The 22,456-nt window shown below is 34.5% G+C and overlaps 1 protein-coding gene across 1 annotated transcript in view; it reads left to right on the top strand.

The window, feature by feature from the left end:
- Positions 1-3,082: 3,082 nt before the first annotated feature.
- The window catches only part of GNAT3 (G protein subunit alpha transducin 3), a 46,228-nt gene continuing 26,854 nt past the window's right edge, over positions 3,083-22,456 (top strand). The window contains exons 1-3 of the mRNA XM_064289915.1: positions 3,083-3,483; positions 15,873-15,915; positions 19,014-19,155. Coding sequence (XP_064145985.1) covers positions 3,366-3,483; positions 15,873-15,915; positions 19,014-19,155 — 303 coding nt within the window. The 5' untranslated portion in view covers positions 3,083-3,365. The remainder of the gene's footprint in view (positions 3,484-15,872; positions 15,916-19,013; positions 19,156-22,456) is intronic.

Genomic DNA, 22,456 nt, shown 5'->3' with positions numbered 1-22,456 from the left:
CACCTCCTATAAGATATGCAAACAAAATAAAGAATAATGCTGATAGCAGTCTGTGTTGATAACTTCCACCATACCGAGGTCATTCACTGAAGCCAGCCACGTGTAACATCCCCGGGGAAATTCAGCTCTATGACTGCAGAAGTCCACATAATGCTGGCAAAAAGGACATTTCCAAAAAAGTAGGTCAAAAACTCTGTAGTTAAAGCAGGTGGCAAATAATAGCATCACCTCAAGCTATATGTTATTGAATTATAAATGTTTAAGATAGTGATTAGTCCAACCTTTTGAAGGGTAATGACCCCTTCTGCAGATTTCACAGAAACCCAGGCCAAAAATAGCAAGAGGAAACCTTATTCACATCCTTCAGGCTTGTTCAGTGACTTTCAGAGGTGAGGGCTTACTCCCTATATTTGACTCCAAATTCATTTTCTTCCTTGCACAGGCCAATCTCCACCCCCCACCCCCCCCCCCAAAATCCCATTCTGTCAAATGCTGTGATGCATTAAAAAAAAAAAAAAAAAAAAAAGTTCTTAAAAAGTCATTCTCAGTTGAGTTGTTCTAAAAGACCACAGTGCTCTAACACAATCTCTCTTACTTCCTGTGTATGCGTGTGGGCATGTGCACACATGTTTCTGCATGTGTGTGCACGGGGCATTCTGTCTCTCTTAGCAGGCCAGTATATAGAACTCTAACATGATGTTGGTGTTGATTGCAAAGCTTTATGATTCTTGTTTTACAGAACTAACAAAAATCATGGCCATATTTTTCTCTCAAAAAAAAGCTTCTAAATTCATTTCCTTGTCATCTTCCATCAGTTTTCCCTCACTGTGGAGCAAAGTTCAACAACAGAAAGGTAATGTGCTGGTATGATTTTTAAGACTGAGAAAAGGAGTGTAAATGTTGAACAGTTGCAATTGTATGTATTGACATTATTTCACAGAAAACTGGGCTTTTCATTGCTTGTTCAATCCACTCTAAAATTTCCATTGTGCTGAAATAGATTGCCATGACAATGAACCTTGGAAAGAAAGCCTAAGCATACTGTCCACCTCAGCAGAGCACAAGAAAGAAAAGTGTTGCAGGTCTCTATGAATTTACCAGAAAGAAAGCATTTACTGACTTATTTCCTACGACTAGCAGTGTGTCAAATACAGTGGAGGACACTCAAAATAGTAAGGTATTGTCCCTACTCTAGCAGAATTTACTATTTTGATTTTCATTATTTTCTTAAGTCCAGAAAGCTATAGTCCTAAGTGAAGCAACATGGACTAATAGCAGTATTAACAACCCCAGCTCATTAGAGATGCTGTGCCCGAGGCACCCAGGGGAGAGAACTAAGGAGCCTTTCTCTTCTCCCTAGCTTTCCCCTATCTCCCTCCCCTACGCACAGATACATTATGAATTTCATGTCAAGAAGACTTTAGTCACTAAAGAAAAACAATCACAAAATCTTATAAAGTTGAGGACTTAACATTCTGGGTTACACAGACCAGTGGAAGTTTATAATTTGTACACAACGCAGACACTGTATACTTCTACCCCCTATAGCATTGGTCTGTTCTGGTCAGTAACCCACTTAGCAACTCTTAGTAAAATGCATACCCTTTCAAAGCCAGGGTATGTTCCTACCCCAAAGCTATAGGGTGTATTTGCTTGAATGCAAATTATATTCAGTGTCCTATTGGTCCATTGTTGCTATGGAACACACAAGAAACTTGACTAATCTGTGTACTATGTATATTTGATTTCTATACGAAAGCAATAGCCAAACCGAGATTTATTTTAACAGTGTTCTCTTTCACGTTGCTTTCAGGGTTGACTGTGTTCATGGGTGAGTATAACTATACTAGGCAGTGGAAGGCTCATTTCTTTGTGACAGGCCCTTTGCATTGTAAAAGCAATACCACACAATTTGCACAAATCCTTGCATACTCACCTTTGGCATCCTTATACCATCATAGCATAGCTTTGGAGGGATGAAACCCAGAAAGTTTTGACTGTGCTTATGTATCTGCAGCCTAATATTTTTATGTGAAAAAGTAAACAAAGCAGGAATATGTAGTTAACCTGGAAGACTATTTTCCTGCTATATGAATATGCAAAAACCCACCTGTTCAAACTTCACACATGATCCCACAAGAACAGCACATACAGACTGATGGGCTGACTCTGTATTCTACAATTTCCTGGTTGAATAGATTCACAAATCCCAAAATGCACATTGAAAGATTCGCCTGCTGCCACAGGTAAACAACTCTGTTTATAAGGAAAATATTGATTGAATTCCTACTATTTTATGCTTCATAAAAATAATTTTAAAAAATTACAACAAAATCTCTGTCCTCAAGCCTGCAGATCTTCAAGAACTACATGATCTTTAATGGGGTATTTAAAAGGTATAGAACATATTTAGAGGTATTTACTAGTACTTTTTAGGAAGAACCAAATTACCCACTGTTTCAAAGAACATTGCTTTTTATTCCCTTGGTGCCAAATCAATAAAAGTCCTTCCAGCACGGCAGCTGTTACTTAATGGCCCCGAAGAGTTAATGCACTGCTTAAATTGAACAGAATTCAGGGTCTACACCAAGTGGGCCCTCAATTAATGTTGATGGATTGACTTTCTCACAGGCGATGAAAGCTCAATTTATAGAGATGGATCCTATGAGACTAAAATCAATAATTTAAAAGCATTATATGGTGAATTCTATGTTTGCAACATAAAACAATAAATATAAGAGCTATACTTACTTGCTTCCACTTTAAAGAAAATAAAAGGTGATTTATGGTTCAATGACATTTACTAAGTGATTCCCAATAACTTTAAGCCATAATCTAAGTATAGGGAAACTGTAAGTGTTGGATAATTTAACATAAATATTCTGATTGTGATGTAGGAGCGGTTATAAGGAATTTGAAAACAAACAACTGAAGATAAGATGCAAACATTTTTTATTAGTAATAATAACTTTAAATCACAGTAATAAAAACTACTGGTAAGAAACACTCCATTTGAATTGCTCTTTGTGTATCAGCTAATAGATTTTGCAATCATCTACATCATTTTATGCTACTTTAAGAGAGAAAAGCGAGTTTTCTAAGATGTGACAGAAGTGGCCATTTAATTTGAAAGCATAATGAATTTCCTCTTCAGCTTCCATCAGGGTTGTATGATTTTACCCCTTGATCAGGTGACAGACCAGAATACATCCCCTTAGTCAAAGCAGAATCTTAGATGGTGAGGGAATGGGCTGTTGGGTACTTGAGCAGAGCATTACTCTTGCATCATATATCCAAACCAGAGCTGTGCTTCACATTTGAAAAAAGTTTGAGCTAATAAACTAAGGAGGGTCTAATATCACAAGATGGGGAGCGGAATTAGTTCAGAGAGTAAGGAGTCGGCCAAAAGATCAAAAGAGCTGGAGAAAAAGCTTCAGGAAGATGCGGAACGAGATGCAAGAACTGTAAAGTTGCTATTATTAGGTAATATTTTCAATTTTCTTAATTCAAAAAAATTGATTTTCTATTCACTTTTCTCAAAATTTAATTTCAAATGATATTACCATAGAGGAAATTTTTTAGGAAAATGTGTTTAGAAACTTCGATAGACTTTACATGCACTCAGTAAATCTTTAATAATAGATTTTCCTACTACATATCTTTCTGTTAAGCAGATGGGCAAATATTTATTTGATGATCCCTTTTCCCTATGTCAAAAAGATTATCATTAAAACAAAACTCATGTATATTTATTATTTTATTGTACCTTAATCATTTCCCCGATGTCAGCTTTTTAATACTAAAAACAAGTTTTAAAGATCAATATTATTTTGTTTGAGCAGAAATATGTTGTTTGACATCATATTTAATATGTTACTTGTGCTGTTGAAATCAACTAGACTCTATTTATTTGAGGAGTAATGATAAGGTATTCTCAACTATATTAATTATATTATTTTGGCTCCCAAATGGTGCCCAGGATCTTGTCTGTACACTTCATTAATACTTCATTTATAGCATTTTAGGACATTTATAAATTCATTCAGGACAAGAATTCTCTCTTCTATCTTTTCATTCCCTCAAATCTCAGCATGATGTTTTACCAAAACAATAATTATGTTCAATGAATTGAAAGAATGAAATAATCTACATGCCACAGATGGTTCTAAACAAAAATTATATCTACTGGTCATTGAAAACAGAAATAGATTTTGAATTAAAAATAAAGACCCATTAAAAAAAAAATACATAAGAGTGTTAATTAAATTAGCCAAGTGTTCTCTCCTGTTCTTAGTGATACACAAAAGGACTTTGATTTATTCCAGAATTGTGAATCTTGCACAGAACAAAACGTCCTGTGATTTTTCAGTGTTCCTTTTCTGTGCCTAATTTGCTCCCATTGCCAACAGCATTTCACAAACCAACCGTGGGATTTCCAGCACTTGCTTTTTAAAAGAAAGGAAATATTCTCTTGCTTTTTGTGTATGAGTTCTGCTGCTACCCATATGAACCACAGCCCTTGGGAGTAACCACCTAGGGGTTAGTGACTTAGCAAAATATTGGTGTAAGCTCTCATGAAATCAGTAAATATATTTTTCTAACACTTCAGAGTATTTACTGAAGTTTTGATCAAAATGGAAGTCATGTGGGCATAGAAAAAGTAAATAAAAGGTGGGTGGGAAAGCTAAGCGTGCATTTTATGTTTTTCTTGTACTAAGGACAATGGCATAAGAGTGTTGATAAAATATACTTTAAGAATCCCTGTGTTGAAATAGCATTTGAAAATAATAAGCATATGTTTTCAAAATACCAAAAATTTTTAGATTAAAATGGTGGGTTAGAAGAGGAGAAAGAATAACTTTTTGGACTGGAGATATAAAAGGATCATTAATGGGGCAATCTCATCCTTTACTGTCCCGAGACAACCATATTTTCATGCATTCAGTCCCATTGTTACTATACAATATGCCTGTATTTATTTAGCTCCAACTATATGGGCAATCTCTCAGTCACCTCTTTATTTATACAAAATTAATCAAATAGTCTTAATTTTTTCCTGTATCAGTTATATTCTAAACACTTACTTGTCTATACTTTACCTTGTGAACTCTATTGTGTTCTACATATCATGGTTCAATTGTGAAGTTCAAAACAACAAAGTCAACAATTCTGTTTTGGTTCTCAGTTGTGAATTTCACTAAATTTTCTACACTTTAATTTTTATATTCATTTTGACTTCTTTAAGATATCATAAAGGTGTACAATAGAACTAAACTAAATCTTCCCACTCTCCTACCCCTAAAGCCCCCTCCTCTAATGAGGTCTATTTAATTTGTCCCATCATTGAAACAATGATTCCCATTCATCAGTGGGCTCTGAACCAGTTTTCGGGTTGATCAATGAGTATATGTCACGTAGGATTAGCCAATTTAAACTTAATAATGATCAGATCCTGAGTCTAACCCTACTTTCCCAAAATTAGAACTCTCAAAACAACTATTAAAAGAATTCATTATTATGGTGATCTTCTTCTTCGTATCTGGTGAAGTCCTAGGTACTTAAACACCAAATACCACATTTCTGAATGTACCATGTGCTGTAAAATACATAAAACCATTTGGTATTATTGGACACAAGATTTCACTGAATCTCAAGACTTTCATAATGCTACCTTACAATTCAAAGATTACCTTGCAGACAGATTTTTTTTTTTTTTTTTAATGCCTTTCAGATCTTAAGTAAAATTACAGAGCAGGTGCTAAATCAGTTTCTTTGGCAAAAAGTGGCCTTCTAGGAAATACCAGAGATGACTCATACATCCCTGGTGCATTTGATAACTGCTATTAAGACATTTTTTTTTTTTATTAAGACAACAATGGCATGTGCTTAAAAAAAAAAAAAAGAGCCTATAAAGATGCCACAGATAACAGTGTACTTTATAAATTAAAAAAAAAAATTAATGAATAAGTTGTTCTGTTTTGTAGACTTCCTAAAGTAGTTTTTCCAGTCTTTATTTATAAATAATGTTTGACTAAACTTTCTGACTGTTCAAAAAAATACCTACCATTTAAGTGTGTGGAGTCAGCATGTGGGTTATACTCCCACTTTTCCTATGTCTCCTCTCTTTTTATTTTTTACTTCAAATTTCACTTAAAATTTATTTAGCTCCAACTATTTCACAAAACCTTTCTTTGTAGTTTTACAAATCTGTATCATATGAGCTGATTAGACTCTGAGACCCAGGAGAAATACAGGGAAAATTTAGCACTATTTTCTAAACACCCCTCTCACGCTGTATTTAACAATCCTTTCACAGCTCTCAATTATAATGTTTCAGTTAGTTGTTAGCTAGTCATTTCCATAAGAACCATGGGCAGCTCACCATCAATGTTCTTTTCTTTTAAAACCTTTTATTCTCTATTTTTCTATGTGCTATGTCTTAAAAATTACACTCATTCTTTAACTGTACTGAGTTTTATTGTTTTGAAATATACTAGTCATTTGGCTCTTAGAAACATAAACCTGAATAGAACCTAGAAATAAAAGGATATTTATGTCACATGTGCTTATATTTATCATAGCTGCTTGACATTTTCAAAGTTCTATATGGTCCCTCTTATTCAACAAATAGATATTTTGGACAGCAATGCCATTTTTTAATATAACAGTAGGAGTATCACAATGATTCTGACACTATCTAAAAGCTTGTTGCAAAATCATTGGTAAGAAAAAAATTTTCCTAAGGTAACTAGCTAAATAGGTTTATTTACATGGCAGAAGTAAGAGTTTTTAAGCCATCTGAGGTAAAATGATTTGTTGATTTCTTCATCAAGTGTTGTCATTTTTTTTTCTTTGTCTTCTCTGAGTGACCTTGGACTTGCCATATAACCTCCAAGAAATGTTAGCTGTCAAAGTATTTTGTAAATTGTAAAAAACCACACAATGTGGTTTATTCTTATTTTGCAGTAGATTCACAAATCTGTGATAAATTGAATGTCAATAAATGTATACAAGTTTTCTTCCTTTTGTCATTTTTTCTTGTATAACTAGGAGCAGCGAGATCATAAGACTTGGGATAAATCAAGGTTCTTATTTGCCACTCCGGGTTTTTCGTCTGTTTTATTTTTTAAATAGGTCTTCATTTTTATTTTTAAAAATATATCTCTGGGTGGGAGTGGGAAAGGCTGAAAACTAGAGGTGTTTCTTAGTTATTGGCTAAAGTTTAAGTTCATCAAGTACAAAAAATTCTATTTTAAAATTTCATGACATAGCCAATGCTTATCCATGGGTGTGATCGGATAAACACATTTCCTGGAATAATTGTGTTAAGATTAACTGATAAATCTCTTTCTTATCACCAATGAAAAGAGAAGAAGCTGTAAACACGTGGGATATACTCCTGAATGATGCTCTCAATTATTTGTTTTGTTCTATTTATCCAAATTTAAAACCATTATTTCCTTTATCCAATAAGAATACAATTTCATTTTATGTTTGTAAAGGTATTGGCTTTTCTCCAATCTGTGGATGCAGAAATAGCTTTAATGCAAACATTTATATTGTTTTTCAATTTTTCAGTTAAGTAGAAATCAGGCAGAAAAAATCTACCCACAGAGTTTCAAATTTTCTTCAAAGTATAATGAACTATCTGCACTATAACAATTTGGAAGCTCCAGAGGAAACTCTGAATATTTGCAACATTGGATTTACTTATAAAGCATGGCAGATGGCAGCATCAAATATCTTCTTCTAACAGCGAAAGAGCACTTAGACAAATGTTTTGCATATATTTGGTTGTTTGTTTTAGATTTATTTATCCCAATTAATTAGTACATCTAAAGCATAGACTCACGAGTCACATAAAAGATGTAAGCCATTCATTAATGCATTCTATACTTAGATTATGATTTTGTTAAAGAGATTAAAAAGAACAGTGCTTATAAACTGCAATTCATTAGAACATTTCTAATGATATCACAGATCATTTTCATATTCATTTTTTTCCTTCAAACCCTGAATTATTGATTTAAGAGCTACACTGAACAAGCATTACATAAGTACTATGAGCTGTTAATGTAAATTGTTTACCCTTCCATATTGTTGAAAAGGAAGAAGGGTAATGAAACATATGATTGTTTGAGAACCCCATAATATGTTTTATATATGTAAAAATATGACTTCAGTTATGTTTTTAGACAAAAATTCAGAATTCCATCTCATTTAATTTTCCTCCACATAAACTGGTTGCCATTCAGTCCAATCCCACTCACAGCCCTATAGGACAGTGTAGAACTACCCCATAGGGTTTCCAAGGAGCAGCTGGTGGATTTGAACTGCCAAACTTTTGGTTAGCAGCTAAGCAATTAATCACTATGCCACCAGAGCTCCCTTTTCCTCCATATACTCATGTGCAATATATTAATATAGAATTTGAACTTAAAGAAGTAGAATTCAAGGTGAAATTGAGGTTGAAACTCCATCAAGATATAAAAATATCCATTCTGTTTATCAGATCCTGATGTTAATGAGGTAGAAATTACGGGTTTAATTCCTGCCTTAATATTTTATATTCCAATAGAAAAGAACTACTATTTAGAATTGTTACTCCTTTAAGATATCTTGAAGTTTCCTTCTCTGATCAGCATTTCATAGTCTATCATCTCCATACTTTTCATCCTTAAAGAATTAGTTCTTCAATTTCATATACCTCCCTCTGATCAAGTCAGCCATTTCAACAGTGTTCCTCCCAAAATTCTGGAATATCCTGTCCCCCTAATCTTCTATCTTAATTGACACTTAACCCTGGGTAATCCCTCAAAGTGCCCTCTTTACCAGTGTTGTAATACACTATTCCCTATTGACTTCCCTCAAAGTGATGCTAACTCTAAGTGCTGTCTAGCCCTGATCCCACCCCATAAAAATATATACACATGTATATGTATATAGGTATATATATGAAAAAGAAAGTAAATATTACATAATAGTAATCATTGTCAAATATAATGCACTATTTTTCCAACCTTCTGTAGGTTTGAAAATTACCAAAATAAAAAATCTGGGATAACTAAGAGCATGTTGGATTAATATTCATTCTGTGACTCCCCCCTCCAAAAAATGTACAAATTTATCTGCCAACTCTTTCATAGTGATAAAAATCAAGGAGGAATGGCATAGATGAAATTTTAGAAATTGAAGAGATTTATATAGCATATAATCAAATACTCATTTTAAATATTTTTCTAAGAAATATTTTGGCCAGGAGCACAGGCAAGCAAGCATCACAGGTAGGTAGTAAAACTAGGCCTTCTAACATGTAACTCCATACTAGACACTCTCAGCTACACTACTGTGTGAATTCATCTGCAAGGAACATTGGTTTTACAAAATACACAGATGTTTTCAAGTGAATGACTCTCATACCACCCTCTGTCCAAATTGTGAGTGAGTCATGTTTGGTGAAAATATTTTCACCATCAATACTGAGATGTTATGTCCAAAACTCTATTTCAAAAATTAATATAATAGACTTTGGAGAATGTAGGTAACAATGTGCCTTAGATAAGATATTTTTCTCAACTTAAACTTTTTTTTTTACTATCAGATAGGTGTTGCATTTTAGCTAATTCATGATTAATTAATGACCTAAATGTAGATGTTTAAAGTGAGAAGTCTGTGCCTCATCTGTCAAATATAAGTGAAGCAACACTGTTTTGTTGAAAACAGTGTTAAAAAGTCTCACTTTTTCCAGCTCAGAAGGCCCACACACCATAGCAAGAATGAAAACAGGATCAATATTCTAGGTGGTACAATTATTTTCTTTTAAAACAAGCTCTGAAACTGCTTATGCTTTTTGCACACACTTGCTCAAGATCACTAAGTCCTATATGTCATAGCAGGGAACTGATAATTTGGCATGGAAAAAAGTGTAGGAAATTATTTGTTACCAATTGGAAAATGTCTATAAAAACTAAACAAAGATTTTAGTATGGTTGTTACATGACTACTTTAAAAATAACCCAGCACTTTCAATTGCTTCTCAAGACACTTCTTAGAGGCAATCAAACAACTTCATCAGCAGAGAAGTGAGTACTTTTCTTCCCATTTGTTATTCAAATAGTAACAATATTGGCTCAAGTCCCCTGAGAGGTTACGGTACTATTGTGTAGGAGTAAACCAATTTTGCTTGCTGAAAGTGAAGAGGACTTGAAGCACTTACTAATAAGATCAAAGACCACAGCCTTCAGTATGGATTACACCTCAACATAAAGAAAACAAAAATCCTCACAACTGGACCAATGAGCAACATCATGATAAACGGAGAAAAGATTGAAGTGGTCAAGGATTTCATTTTACTTGGATCGACAATCAACAGCCATGGAAGCAGCAGTCAAGAAATCAAAAGATGCATTGCATTGGGCAAATCTGCTGCAAAGGACCTCTTCAAAGTGTTGAAGAACAAAGATGTCACCCTGAAGACTAAGGTGCACCTGACCCAAGCCATGGTATTTTCAATCGCATCACATGCATGTGAAAGCTGGACAATGAATAAGGAAGACTGAAGAAGAGTTGACGCCTTTGAATTGAGGTACTGGCAAAGAATATTGAATACATCATGGACTGCCAAAAGAACAAACGAATCTGCCTTGGAAGTATAGTCAGAATGCTCCTTGGAGCCAAGGATGGTGAGACTGCATCTTACATACTTTGGACATGTTGTCAGGAGGATCAGTCCCTGGAGAAGGACATCATGCTTGACAGAGTACAGGGTCAGTGGAAAAGAGGAAGACCCTCAACGAGGTAGATTGACACAGTGGCTGCAACAATGAGCTCAAGCATAACAACGATTGTAAGGACGGCGCAGGACCGGGCAGTGTTTCGTTCTGTTGTAGATAGGGTCGCTATGAGTCGGACCTGACTCGGCGCCACCTAAAACAACAACAACAACAACAACAAACCAATTTAGAGGTACAAGATTACATTATGAGAAAGCTGTATCATGACAGAGGTGACACAATTTCTTGAGATGCTTTTAGATTAAAATCCAAAATTCATTTTTCCATCCTGAAGAGAATTTTATTACTAATCTCTTTTCATTCATTTATTCATTCAACAAATGTCATATAACACCTACAATGTGTCAGTCTCTTCCATCTAAAATCAGTTTAAGATTTCTTTTCCTCCTTTCAAAACCGTGTTCCTTTCTCTCTGGGCTATTCAAGAAAAGAAAAGAACTTCTTTGGGTTCTCTTCTTCCAGAAAGGCCCATTAAGACAAGGACCTGAACCTATTCTTCTCAAAAAGTAACAAAAATATTGAACGTATTATTACAGTTTTCAATTACATATAGAAATTCTATTTGTTTCCTTTTCAAATGTGTTTGGGCATTTTTTACAGTTTCATCTCAGATTATCAATCTTCTCTTTCATTTCTTTAAAAATATCTTATATTCTATGTTTAAAAATTTCAATATCTGAAGACTTCATGGATCTGTTTCTGCTGTCTATCAGAGCCCTGGTGGAGCCGTGGTTAAGCGTTCAGCAGCTAACCACAGTGAGCAGTTTGAATTCACCAGCCACTCCTTGAAAACCCTATGGGGCAGTTCTATTGTCCTATAGGGTCACTGTGAGTCAGAATCAACCCCACAGCAAAGGGTTTGGTTTTTTGTTTTGTTATCTCTGTTGGTTCTCATTCATGCTGCCTTGTTTTCTTGTATTTTCTGGTATGACTTTTTATCACTATTTAGTCATTTTCATTGAAACTTTATCTGTGGGAACTTCTTAAAACCTGAGTTAGAAAATTGAAAAGTGTCTTAGAAATTAAAGGGGAAAAATCATGATTATCTCAGGAGATTTAACATTTTTAAAAAGATAAGCTTCTTTATTTAGTCCTAATAAAAAATCTCATCAAACTGTGGATAAAAGTGAATTCCCTTAACCTGAAAAATAATATCCACAAAAATTAACTGTGGTTGCCATACTTAAAGTGAATATTTAGCTTTGTTGACTATAGATAGTGAATAAGGACTAACAGCAATCCATGTTTTCCAGTTAACAGAGCAGACTCTAGTGTCTGGCACAATTTAATGCCCTTGACCTTTGACTCTTCAACCTTCTTATTGGGGTTTTGAGTGAAGGTGAATAAAGCATGCCTTTCAAATGAGTAAGATTCAGAGTTTGATGGGACACAGTGGTAGATAACAAAGTCAAAATTCCAAGTGATCTCAACTAACAGAAATGCTTGGATCAAATTATAAAAATGGATTTGGACAGAGATGTATTTAATCTAGGTTTTAAGTTAATTACATTCATACAGTATGTAGGAGACTGTAACTGGTAACAGTTGATGTGAAAAAAATAGGAAAAATGTAACAACTACAAGCTCAATATAGATAAAGAGTGATAAAGCTACGAAGAAAAAGAGAGAGAAAATCATGGCTTCTATTAAGAAAAGTTTTCTAAGAAAAAACAAGTACCAGGAGTGAGACAGACTGAGGCTACATCCCTGTCATACAGAATATCAGTACTGTTCAAAAATCCCCTGGTATCTATGGCACAATTTTCAGCACCAGCTATTCAAAAGGACATTAGCTTTCTCATGGAGTGTGGTTCAGAGGGTAGGGCATCTAGAAATCATGTTTCACAAGAAAGGAGTAAAAGAATGGAACATACGAAAATTGAAAAGTCTCTTAGAAAATAACATTCTTCAAATAGGAGAAAAGTATTGAGAGCTCACTGTATGTTAGAGTATGTTCTAGGTCTTTTAATCCTAATTTTAATTCTCTCAAACCCGAAGAAAACCAAAAACCATTGCCGTCATGTCAATTTTGACTCAGAGAGATCCTGTTGGACAGAGTAGAACTGTCCCATGGGATTTCCAAGGAGCAGCTGGTGGATTTGAAGTGCTGAACTTTTGGTTAGCAGCCGAGCTCTTAACCACTGGGCCACTAAACCCTAAGAGGTAGATGTTAATAATCTAATTTTATAGAAGAGTAAACTGACTCTTAGAGAGGTTAATTTTGATTGAGACACACAGGCGGCATGAGTGCAAGCCCATATTTAATTCTAAAACATAAGTATACCTATTCTATTTTCCTAGCCAAGTCAAGACTATTTGAAGGACTATCATATGGAAGACCCTTAGCGACCCTATAGGACAGAGTAGAACTGCCCCACAGAGTTTCCAAGGAGTGCCTGGAGGATTCGAACTGCTGACCCTTTGGTTAGCAGCCGTAGCACTTAACCACTACGCCACCGGGTTTCCTATGAGTCCGAATCGACTTGCCAGCACTAGGTTTTAGTTTTTTTATCATATGGAAGAGGCAGAGATTTTTGTTGATCTCCATGAGGAGAAACAGTGAGTGGAATCAAAGTGACCCAAATTAAAATCGGTTCAAAAAAGCACTACCCAAAAAATCTTTCATGCCAGCAGTCTACTGATAGTGAAAGGCAGACACCATGTAACAATGCATCTATGAAAGTAAACAGCTTTCATATTAAATAAGAAGTTGTGCATTCAAAATAATTTATAAAATAGATTAATGTTTGATGTTTCAGCTGCTGAAACCATTCTGAAGTACATACCTAAAAAGGAAGCAACATGACACAGTGTTAAAGGGAGAGTCAGGAGACATAGTTTCTTTGTTTTAAAGTAGATGTGGAACTTCGGATGAGTATTATAACCTTTCCTGAACTCATTTTTCTCATACATAGAATGAAGACATGTGCCTAGCTGGTTGATTTCTAAGGTTTCTTTGTATTTGATCATTATATGATCTTTTATTTTTAGAACCACCTACAGAAATTTTTATGTATGATTATAACACCAAGTGTGTATTCTCAACTTGCATGTTTTAATAAGTTATACCAAATAAGCAGTCGAGTCTTGTGTGTGTTCATTTGAAGATTGGTTACAGGTATAGATAATGTGTACCTTTAAAATTATTTTTAATATTTACAAATAAAAATTCAGACTAAAGTCCCTAATTTATTCTTACTAAAAATAAAATAATTTGTGAGTATTAAAGTATGAATTAAATATAAATTTACATGTTTAGCTTTTTGAAACATAATCACTTCAAAGAAATAAATGCATACCATGTTAAAATTCCTTTAGTAACCCATGACCCAGAAATTTATTTTAGTGATGACCCCAATTTGGAAGGAAAAGATTATTTCAGGACAGCCTCAGCGTACGTGAACATGCTGTTTTGGTGTCTATATTTGGCTCAGTAACATGATCCATCCTACAAAATGGAATGGTCCATGTGAACTAAAACCTAGAATCATTGTGAGGATGGTAATCAAGGATTTATTTCTGAAATAACTTTAAAATGGCGTTCCAAATAATAAATAAATGAGATGTTGGAGAGATTGGCTTTTCTTCAGGAATTTTCCTTTTAATGCTGTAGTTGAGTATACTGCACCTTCAAATAGAAGACTGTAGTTACTACTTGGAGCAAGGATGATCCACAACTTCTTAAGACTTCCAAGGGAAATATTAGAGTTTTATATATAGTTTCATAAAAAACAACAGTGCATGATGTTTTTTAAGGGTGATTTATTGTTCTGCTTTCCGGAGATACATCAGGAATGGCCAGCTAAGTTAAAAGGAATAGCACAGAAAACCATTCTGAATATATGCTATCCCTCTGACATAGTCTAAAAGTTGCATTTTTGGTCTAAATTTATAATAAATGTATGACTCATCAATGACACAGCATGAGTATAATGAAATTTGGTTATGATTCTTTAAAACTGTTTATCCATCCAATAGGACAGAGTAGAACTGTCCCATGGAGTTTCCAAGGAGCAGATGGTTTATTTGAACTTCTGACCTTTTGGTGAGCAGCCAAGCTCTTAACCACAGTGCCACCAGGGCTCTGTTATTTATCCAACAACAACAACAAGAGCTCATTGCCATTGAGTAGATACCCACTCATAGCGACCCTATAGGACAGAGTAAAACTGCCCCATGGGGTTTCCAAGGAGCACCTGGTGGATTCAAACTGCCGATCTTTTGGTTAGCAGCTGTAGCTCTTAACCACTATGCCACCATGGCTTCTAATTCATCCAATGGTGTTTCTTAATTGATGCTGTATTTGTCCATGATACATAAAAAAAAAAATATGGTGGTACAATTCTGAAAAACTCTTGACATACATTTTTTTCTCATTATTCTCAAGGTAGAAAATTAATTTAAATGCAATTTATCTAAATAAATTTTACCTCACTGTAGAAATCATAGCTATTATAGCACTATTTAAAAAAAAATTAATTGACACTCAGTCTCAGATTTTCTCCAAGATTTCCCCCCCCCAATATTTCCTCACTCTGGTTGAAAAAGATGCAACACCAAATACATTTGCACGGGCAAGTACTGGAGTACTGGAGTTCCCATTGGCTTTGGAGGTCCCACTGGCTTTCCTCCCAAACCCCCATAACCCTGAAATTTTCCTCACAGTTTTGTTCTTTAATTCCTGTTTGATTGAATGGGATATACAGGAAACATTCTGGGAGGATGAGGGTGACCTAGAGATTATAAAGTTGGGGACCATTTTCTTTGGGTTGCAAAGCCAGGAGATAAAAGCCTCCCAAATTAAGCTCAAATGTAATGATGGAATTTTCGCACGGTAGTATACTCTGCTTGCTACCTTGGAGCAAGACCTAAGTCTGGATCTAATGTAAATGTAGAGGTGGTTTTACTCTCTTCTGTTATCCTGGAAAGTAGACAGATAATCCTTTCGAGACTTGACAGGAACATTACATTGGAGAGATGTTTGCTACAGATTTATCCACAGAAAGTGGTAGTCACAGGTTTTAATATCTGTACAAACTTGGTGTGTCTGTTGATAATGCCTTCATCTTTCTGTTGCAGGAGCAGGAGAATCTGGAAAAAGTACTATTGTTAAACAAATGAAGTAGGTACACAACTATTTTAAATGTTTAATATTTAAAGTCTGTCCATGTATTTGACCGTTCTTAAAATACTTTTGGAAAAGGTGATTGATAGTTTCTTTCAAATTGTCGGTAGTAGCAAAATTGTCACATTTTCTTAGCAAACATTCCTCCTATCCTTTAGTAGAAAGAATAACAGAGGAATAATATTTTAATTTCCATTTTTCTTTTAGTTTTTTACTCTAAAAGCAGTTATGTGTTAAATATATCTATCTGGTAATGATCTATGGCTTTAACATTGTGATGCATAAGCCATATTTAAAAATATGTCAACTAGTGATCATTTTGAATTGGTGAGAAAAGCATATTTTTAACTTTATTGGCATTTTGGGTACCCAGGAACGAGATGCATATTTGAAATTATTACTATCATGGATTGTCATTTATTTTTGCATTTATTTACCTTGTTTTCTCTTTATAATAAAATAAGTAAACCTGAATTTGTTAATAAGGAAATAGTGAAAAAACATTTTATAATTCAAGAATGTAATGTCCAAGTAAATGGTGATTGATAAGTGTAGGCAAATGGGTGGAGCCACATGGCTGTGTCATTGCCCGAGCATTTTAAAGGACCGGGATTACTATGAGAGAAGAATGGCAATAATTTTAAAGCCAATTTTTAATTCTGTGTCTAAAGACACTGTTCTTTGGGACATATTATGGGAGGAAATGACCCCAGTCAATAATGAAATTGTCTAATCGCAGTCTAATTTCCTTCTTTCTCAGTAATATGTCATGTAAGTTCCATACCAACCAATATTGAAGCCTCTCTTTTGAAATCTACTATATGTATCAACTCCCTCAAGCTGTTTGTTTACTAACTCACTTATACCTGCATACGAAGTTTTGACCTTTCTTCTTGTCTCTAAAGAACAGGGTTCCTTTATCTTGTTCACTAAGCATTCTACTTTTGAGTTCTTAGGTGTATCCTTTCACCTGTCAACTCTTTTTCACCCATAACATTACCCTAGGTTTTAGCATTCTTTTCCTTTGGGGTATAATCATGTTTGATTCTCTCATTCTTTTAACCTTTCCATTCCAAATGAGCTTAAATGCAATGAAAAAAGAAATGATCAAGTATTTGTCTACATAATTATTAAAATTTTAAATATATTAAACCATAAATGAATTAAAAAAAAAAATGGAGAACTAGAAAAAAATCCATAATAAATACCATAGATAAGTAATTGACTAGCATAATCTATAAAGACCTATAGAATGTTATGAAGAAGAAACTGAAATATTGTACAGCCATTACACATAGTAAGTATGAGAAAGTGCTAATGTGAGAAAATGCTTATGTTAACCAGAAAACCATGATACACAACTGCATAAACATCTTTATCTCAACCAAGGCAAAACAGATAATTTAAGAAAATGGAAAAACACATAAAAATTTTCAGAGAAATTTGCCCTCAACAATGGGATTTAAAGTTACAATGCACCTTAGCTTTGGATATTGCTAGACTTTTCACATAGAACGAGTCTCCTCTAGGTACTACTTCCTTTTCTGTCCTTCCTTTTCTCACTAAAGTTTCTGTGAAGGATCCCACTTCCCATTTATTCTCCAACCACTTCTATCACACTTTTGCCCTGAATTGCTCTTAGGAAGCTCATTTATGATCTCATAATTGCCATTTTCTATGACTTGTTCATAGTCCTTATCATAATTCCATATTTGGCTCTTCCCTTTCAAAACTTTTCCTTGGCTTCTAGGATCTCTTTCTCCCAGTGCTCCTAACTTTGTCTCCTTTACTTCCTGCCTCTTTGCATCTTAAATGTTGGTTCCCTAGTGTTTTTTATAAGTCCTCTTCTCTGCTTATTCTGCATCTTGATCGAATGAAAACTGCCAAAGTCCAATAATTTTTGCTATCATCTCCAAGCTGACTCCTCCAAAATCTTTCTTTCAAACCCAGACCCTTTGTCTAAAGTAAGGGGCTGTATATATCTACCAGTATAGTCTATGGATAGCTCTAAATCAGCATCAACAACATTTTTTCATAGAGCTTTTAACTGTCTTAATTATTTATTTAATTGTTTAAGGTAGCAAGACAAACATGATCATACTCAAAGTAGAAATATAGAAAATAATAAATACAGGTGATGCTTTTGCTCTTTTCACATCAGAATCCTTGTATTTGAAAGTTTTAGTACCTTGCGAGGCAATCATGCTGTTTTCTCCCCCTGTGCTACTGCCTCCATGTCTATAAACACAAGGCAAATTCTTAGGAATATAGCATCCAAAAAGATGCCTTAGTGAACACAAAACACTTCAAAAACAGTAAGAAAAACATACTCTGAACGGCAACACATTATGCAATGAAGATGCAGTGAAGTGTAGTTGGCAAACACAAAGGTTTTAGTTTTTAATAGGCAAATCTATTTTAAGCATTAGTTCAAAACTATTAGTCAAATCCTGAACGAGTGGAAGGAAGAGAGGAGTTCAGCCAAATAGACTGTCTGGACATTTAAACTTTGAGAACTCACCGGCACGTACACAGACAGAGAAGTGACAAGGGGCTTAACAGCAGGCAACTACCTACAGTAAAAAAGATGCTTTTGTTAACACCATAAATAGAAAGCAGGCACTCCTATTTCCAGCAGGTCTTAAGTGATAGGAAAGGACATGAACGTTCTAGTAAATTACTTTACTTCCTCTAGACATCCCATTGTAAACACTATACAAACTATCAGAACACTGTATGTATCTTTATCCTGGGAATCTGGAAAATATTCTTTTGAAAAACGATAAGCTTTCTATGTAAAATGCTCATGAGTTAACCTATGGAGTTATTTAGCGTAAATGTGATTTACCTAGAACAAATCCTTAGTCATCTTCATACTTGTTATGGGGAGTTCGGAAAGAAAATATTGTCTTAGAAGACAATGATAAAGTAAACTCAAAGGTATAAAGTAGCTCAGATTGAACACACACATATGGACAAAATTCTTCCTTTTTTAAACTAATTTATACCTTAACGTTATGCAAGGAAATTATTGTTGACGTACTTTAGCATTACACTTGTTCAATTCACTAAAGCCTTTCATGTTTAAATTATAGGATCATCCATAAGAATGGCTACAGTGAGCAAGAATGCTTGGAGTTTAAAGCAGTAATTTACAGTAATACAGTGCAATCCATCCTATCTATTGTGAAAGCCATGACTACCCTTGAGATTGATTATGTAAATCCCAGAAGTACAGTAAGTATGCAACTAATGGCAATTGTATGTCCAAAATGGAGTTTAAGCCCTAAAACGATATGACTTAATAAGTTTGTAGTCCTAATCTGTACCAAAAATTTAAGAATATGAAACCTGTGTTTTGGAACTATTAATTCTGTTAGTGTAACATTTTTTTCTGTTTTCCTTCAAATCAAACTTTTCTTCTTGAGTGTGTGCTATAATCTTATTCAACACTAAGTGCCTTCCTAGCAGTCAAGCCTAATATCAAAATAACATGCTACATTAAGGAAAAATAGAGTTCATGTTTGCTAAATAAAAGTGTTTACTATATAAATTCTAAGCTGCTATATCTTTCCATATATTTTCTTTATTAGTCATTTCATGGACAATTTTTTCTAGTTTTTAATAACACTGCAATTTCCATCAATGTTCAAATGATAATTGCAAAGATGTAGCAATGGTGAAATATTGATTTTATAATGTTAGTTTTTTTTTTTAAGAATTCAAAATTGTGTGATTAAATAAAATGATTTATACTAAATACACCCAACTAGTCATAGTTTGGGATATAAGGTAACATTTAAATAACTTAATTTTTTTCTCTATTTGATATTTATGTAATACAATTATTTTACTCTATAAAAATCCACTTATTTTAAAACACCTTATGTGTGAACAAATAAAACTATTTTTGTTGGCAAATAAAACATAATATTACCCAAAAAACAATAGTTGACCCACACACACACATATACACACAAAATAAAACTGTGCACAAGAGGAGCCCCAGTGGTGCAGTGATTAAGCACTTGACTGCTAACCCAAAAGGTCTCCAGTTCAAATCCACCAGCGGCTCCGAGGGAAAAAGATGTGGCAGTCTGCTTCCCTAAAGTTTACGCCCTTGGAAACCCCATGGGACAGTTTTACTCTGTCCTATGGAGTTGCTGTCAGTCGGAATCGACTCGATGACAACAGGTATTTGTGCACAATCCACAGGAAAAACTCACCTATTCCATAAGCTCCCTCCAAAGGACAGCTGGTTACCTCCAGAAGATTTCAGCTGAACTATTCCAATGTAATTCTCAGACACCCTGTTAAATGAACAATGAAAATAGAGACAACAGTACAGTAAATATAGAGAAAATAGTCACATTCATACTTACTCTCCCCCAATTTAGGATTAAACCATGTAAATCACCACTGGAAGCTATTGGGGGTAAAAGAAAAAATGCTTCTTCTATATGAATAACTTCAAAGGAAAAGGATAAATCCTCAGTGGTCCTAGCACTTTTCATTTTCATGAAAATCCTCAGTATGTCTTCAGTGCAGACAGTTTGGGGAGCAGAAAGCTGGCGGTTCGCTGGGCTCTCCTATTTCTAGCCACTCCCTGCCCCTACTATGTTAGCTGGTAAGTCACTTATGTCTCTGGGGACGGTTTCCCTCTCACCTATAAAATAGGACACTTGGAGTAGCTGCATTCCAAGTTCCTTTCCTTCTTTACCATTCTATGACTATTTAGTGATCCTGTTCTTATTTTTAAGGGTAATTAAGTCATCCCTCTGACCACAAGCTTTTTTTAGGAATTTAAACTGACCCTTAAGAGAAAATCTGATTCAACCTACTTATTTAAAGATGAGAAAAATAAGGCCCAGAGAGGATTAGCAATTTGGTTTATGCAGCTAGAGTTTAGGGCAAATCCCACTTCTAACGGCTTCCATGATAGTGCTTTTCTTTTGCAAGGGTTTTTAAGAAATGCCTCTAATGATCAGCAATATTTCATTTATTTTCTACCTTCAAGGCCCTGATAGTTGTTGCTGCATTACTTTGAGAATGGTTTAACAACGTTCTAACTCGCTTGTGCGATATTCCATATATTTGTGTCACTGAAGTTGAAAATTACAATCGTGCTTTAGCTACTTATTTAAATATATTGTGCACTCCATACAGCCCAGTATTTTGAAATCAGTGATGCCAGTCAGCACTAAAGAACTGAAACCTGTTGGTTAAGAGTCTTAATGACTTGTCAGACAGGTGGAGTGAAAATAAGGGGCTCTGTAACTTTGCTGCCATTATGCTGAGTGAAAAAATAAAAATAAATAGGATTTATTCACATAGCAGAGCAACTTAAGCAGCACTAAGCAACTGTGACAGGTTTCTCAAGGAGCTGCTATGTCCTCAAGTATCGGAACTTCACTGTCATCAGGCACTACGTAGCAGCTAATTTGATTTCAACCAGTACAAAACTATAGTCGTTTCAGTCACATTCTTTAGTATTTGATTTTAAGATTAATATATTCTCTACCTGGGTTAAATTATTTATTTAACAGATTAATTGCTAAACACTATTTATGTGGGGTTTTGAGAGTTCTAAAGGTCTAATATTTTCTATTTAGTCTTCAATTTATTTATTTATACATGTTTATATATTTTTACATAACCATTTGTACATCAGCACATCGACTGTCAGTGGGAGAAGGTCTCAGTAGGAAATTTGGAATAGTTTTATTACATTGGTTGTGCAAGTTTTGACAAGTTACTTCTCTAAACTTTGATTTCTTCATTGACAAAATGTTGGTGCTTTCTTTATTGAAGCACAGTTTTACAGGGTTATTAAGTTGAAGGAGGAAGCAGAAACTTAAGAGTAAAGCACATAAATACAGAATACTGCAGAATATAAGCTCCCAGATAAATAAGGTATTATTTTTCAATAACTTTGAATGTAGGTTCATTAAAATCTATATATTGAAGTCTACACAGGTCCAAGGCATTTCTAAAAAGTATTTCTTCATTAAACCATTATTTATGTGGCAGACATTTGACTGGACACTGGCTATACTAAGGAGTCCGTGGTAAATGAGATGGAAATAGTATTTTCCCTCAGAAAAGAAAAGGCTGATGTTGAACAGGTAATTACAAAACATCAATGACTTCAAAAGGGCAGCACAGCTGGGTGTGGAATTAAATCCACATTTGTCAAAAGAACTGTACTATCATGAAGTAGGGATGGGGGAAATACTCAAGAAGCCTAGTGTGAAATATTGAGTTTGTAAGGTCTGGAAGATATCCACGTGGAGATATCCAGTAAGCAGTTACAAATGTGCATTAGAAGCTCAGAAGAGATATTCTGGCTAGAGATGTGAATCTAGGTGTTATCGGCATATCATTACACTATGGCATATAATTTATACTAAAGGATAGAATAGGTCCAGTCTTAGACTGAGAAGAGAAAGACATTAAAGAGAACAAAGGCAAGAAAGAAGAAAGCTAAAAATAATCTATTGGATTTAATAATAATGGAGATCATTGGTGATAAAATGAG

Source organism: Loxodonta africana, chromosome 8 (genome assembly GCF_030014295.1).
Source record: "Loxodonta africana isolate mLoxAfr1 chromosome 8, mLoxAfr1.hap2, whole genome shotgun sequence".
NCBI classification, from domain to species: Eukaryota; Metazoa; Chordata; class Mammalia; order Proboscidea; family Elephantidae; genus Loxodonta; species Loxodonta africana.
This window is presented reverse-complemented; position numbering and strand designations above follow the sequence as displayed.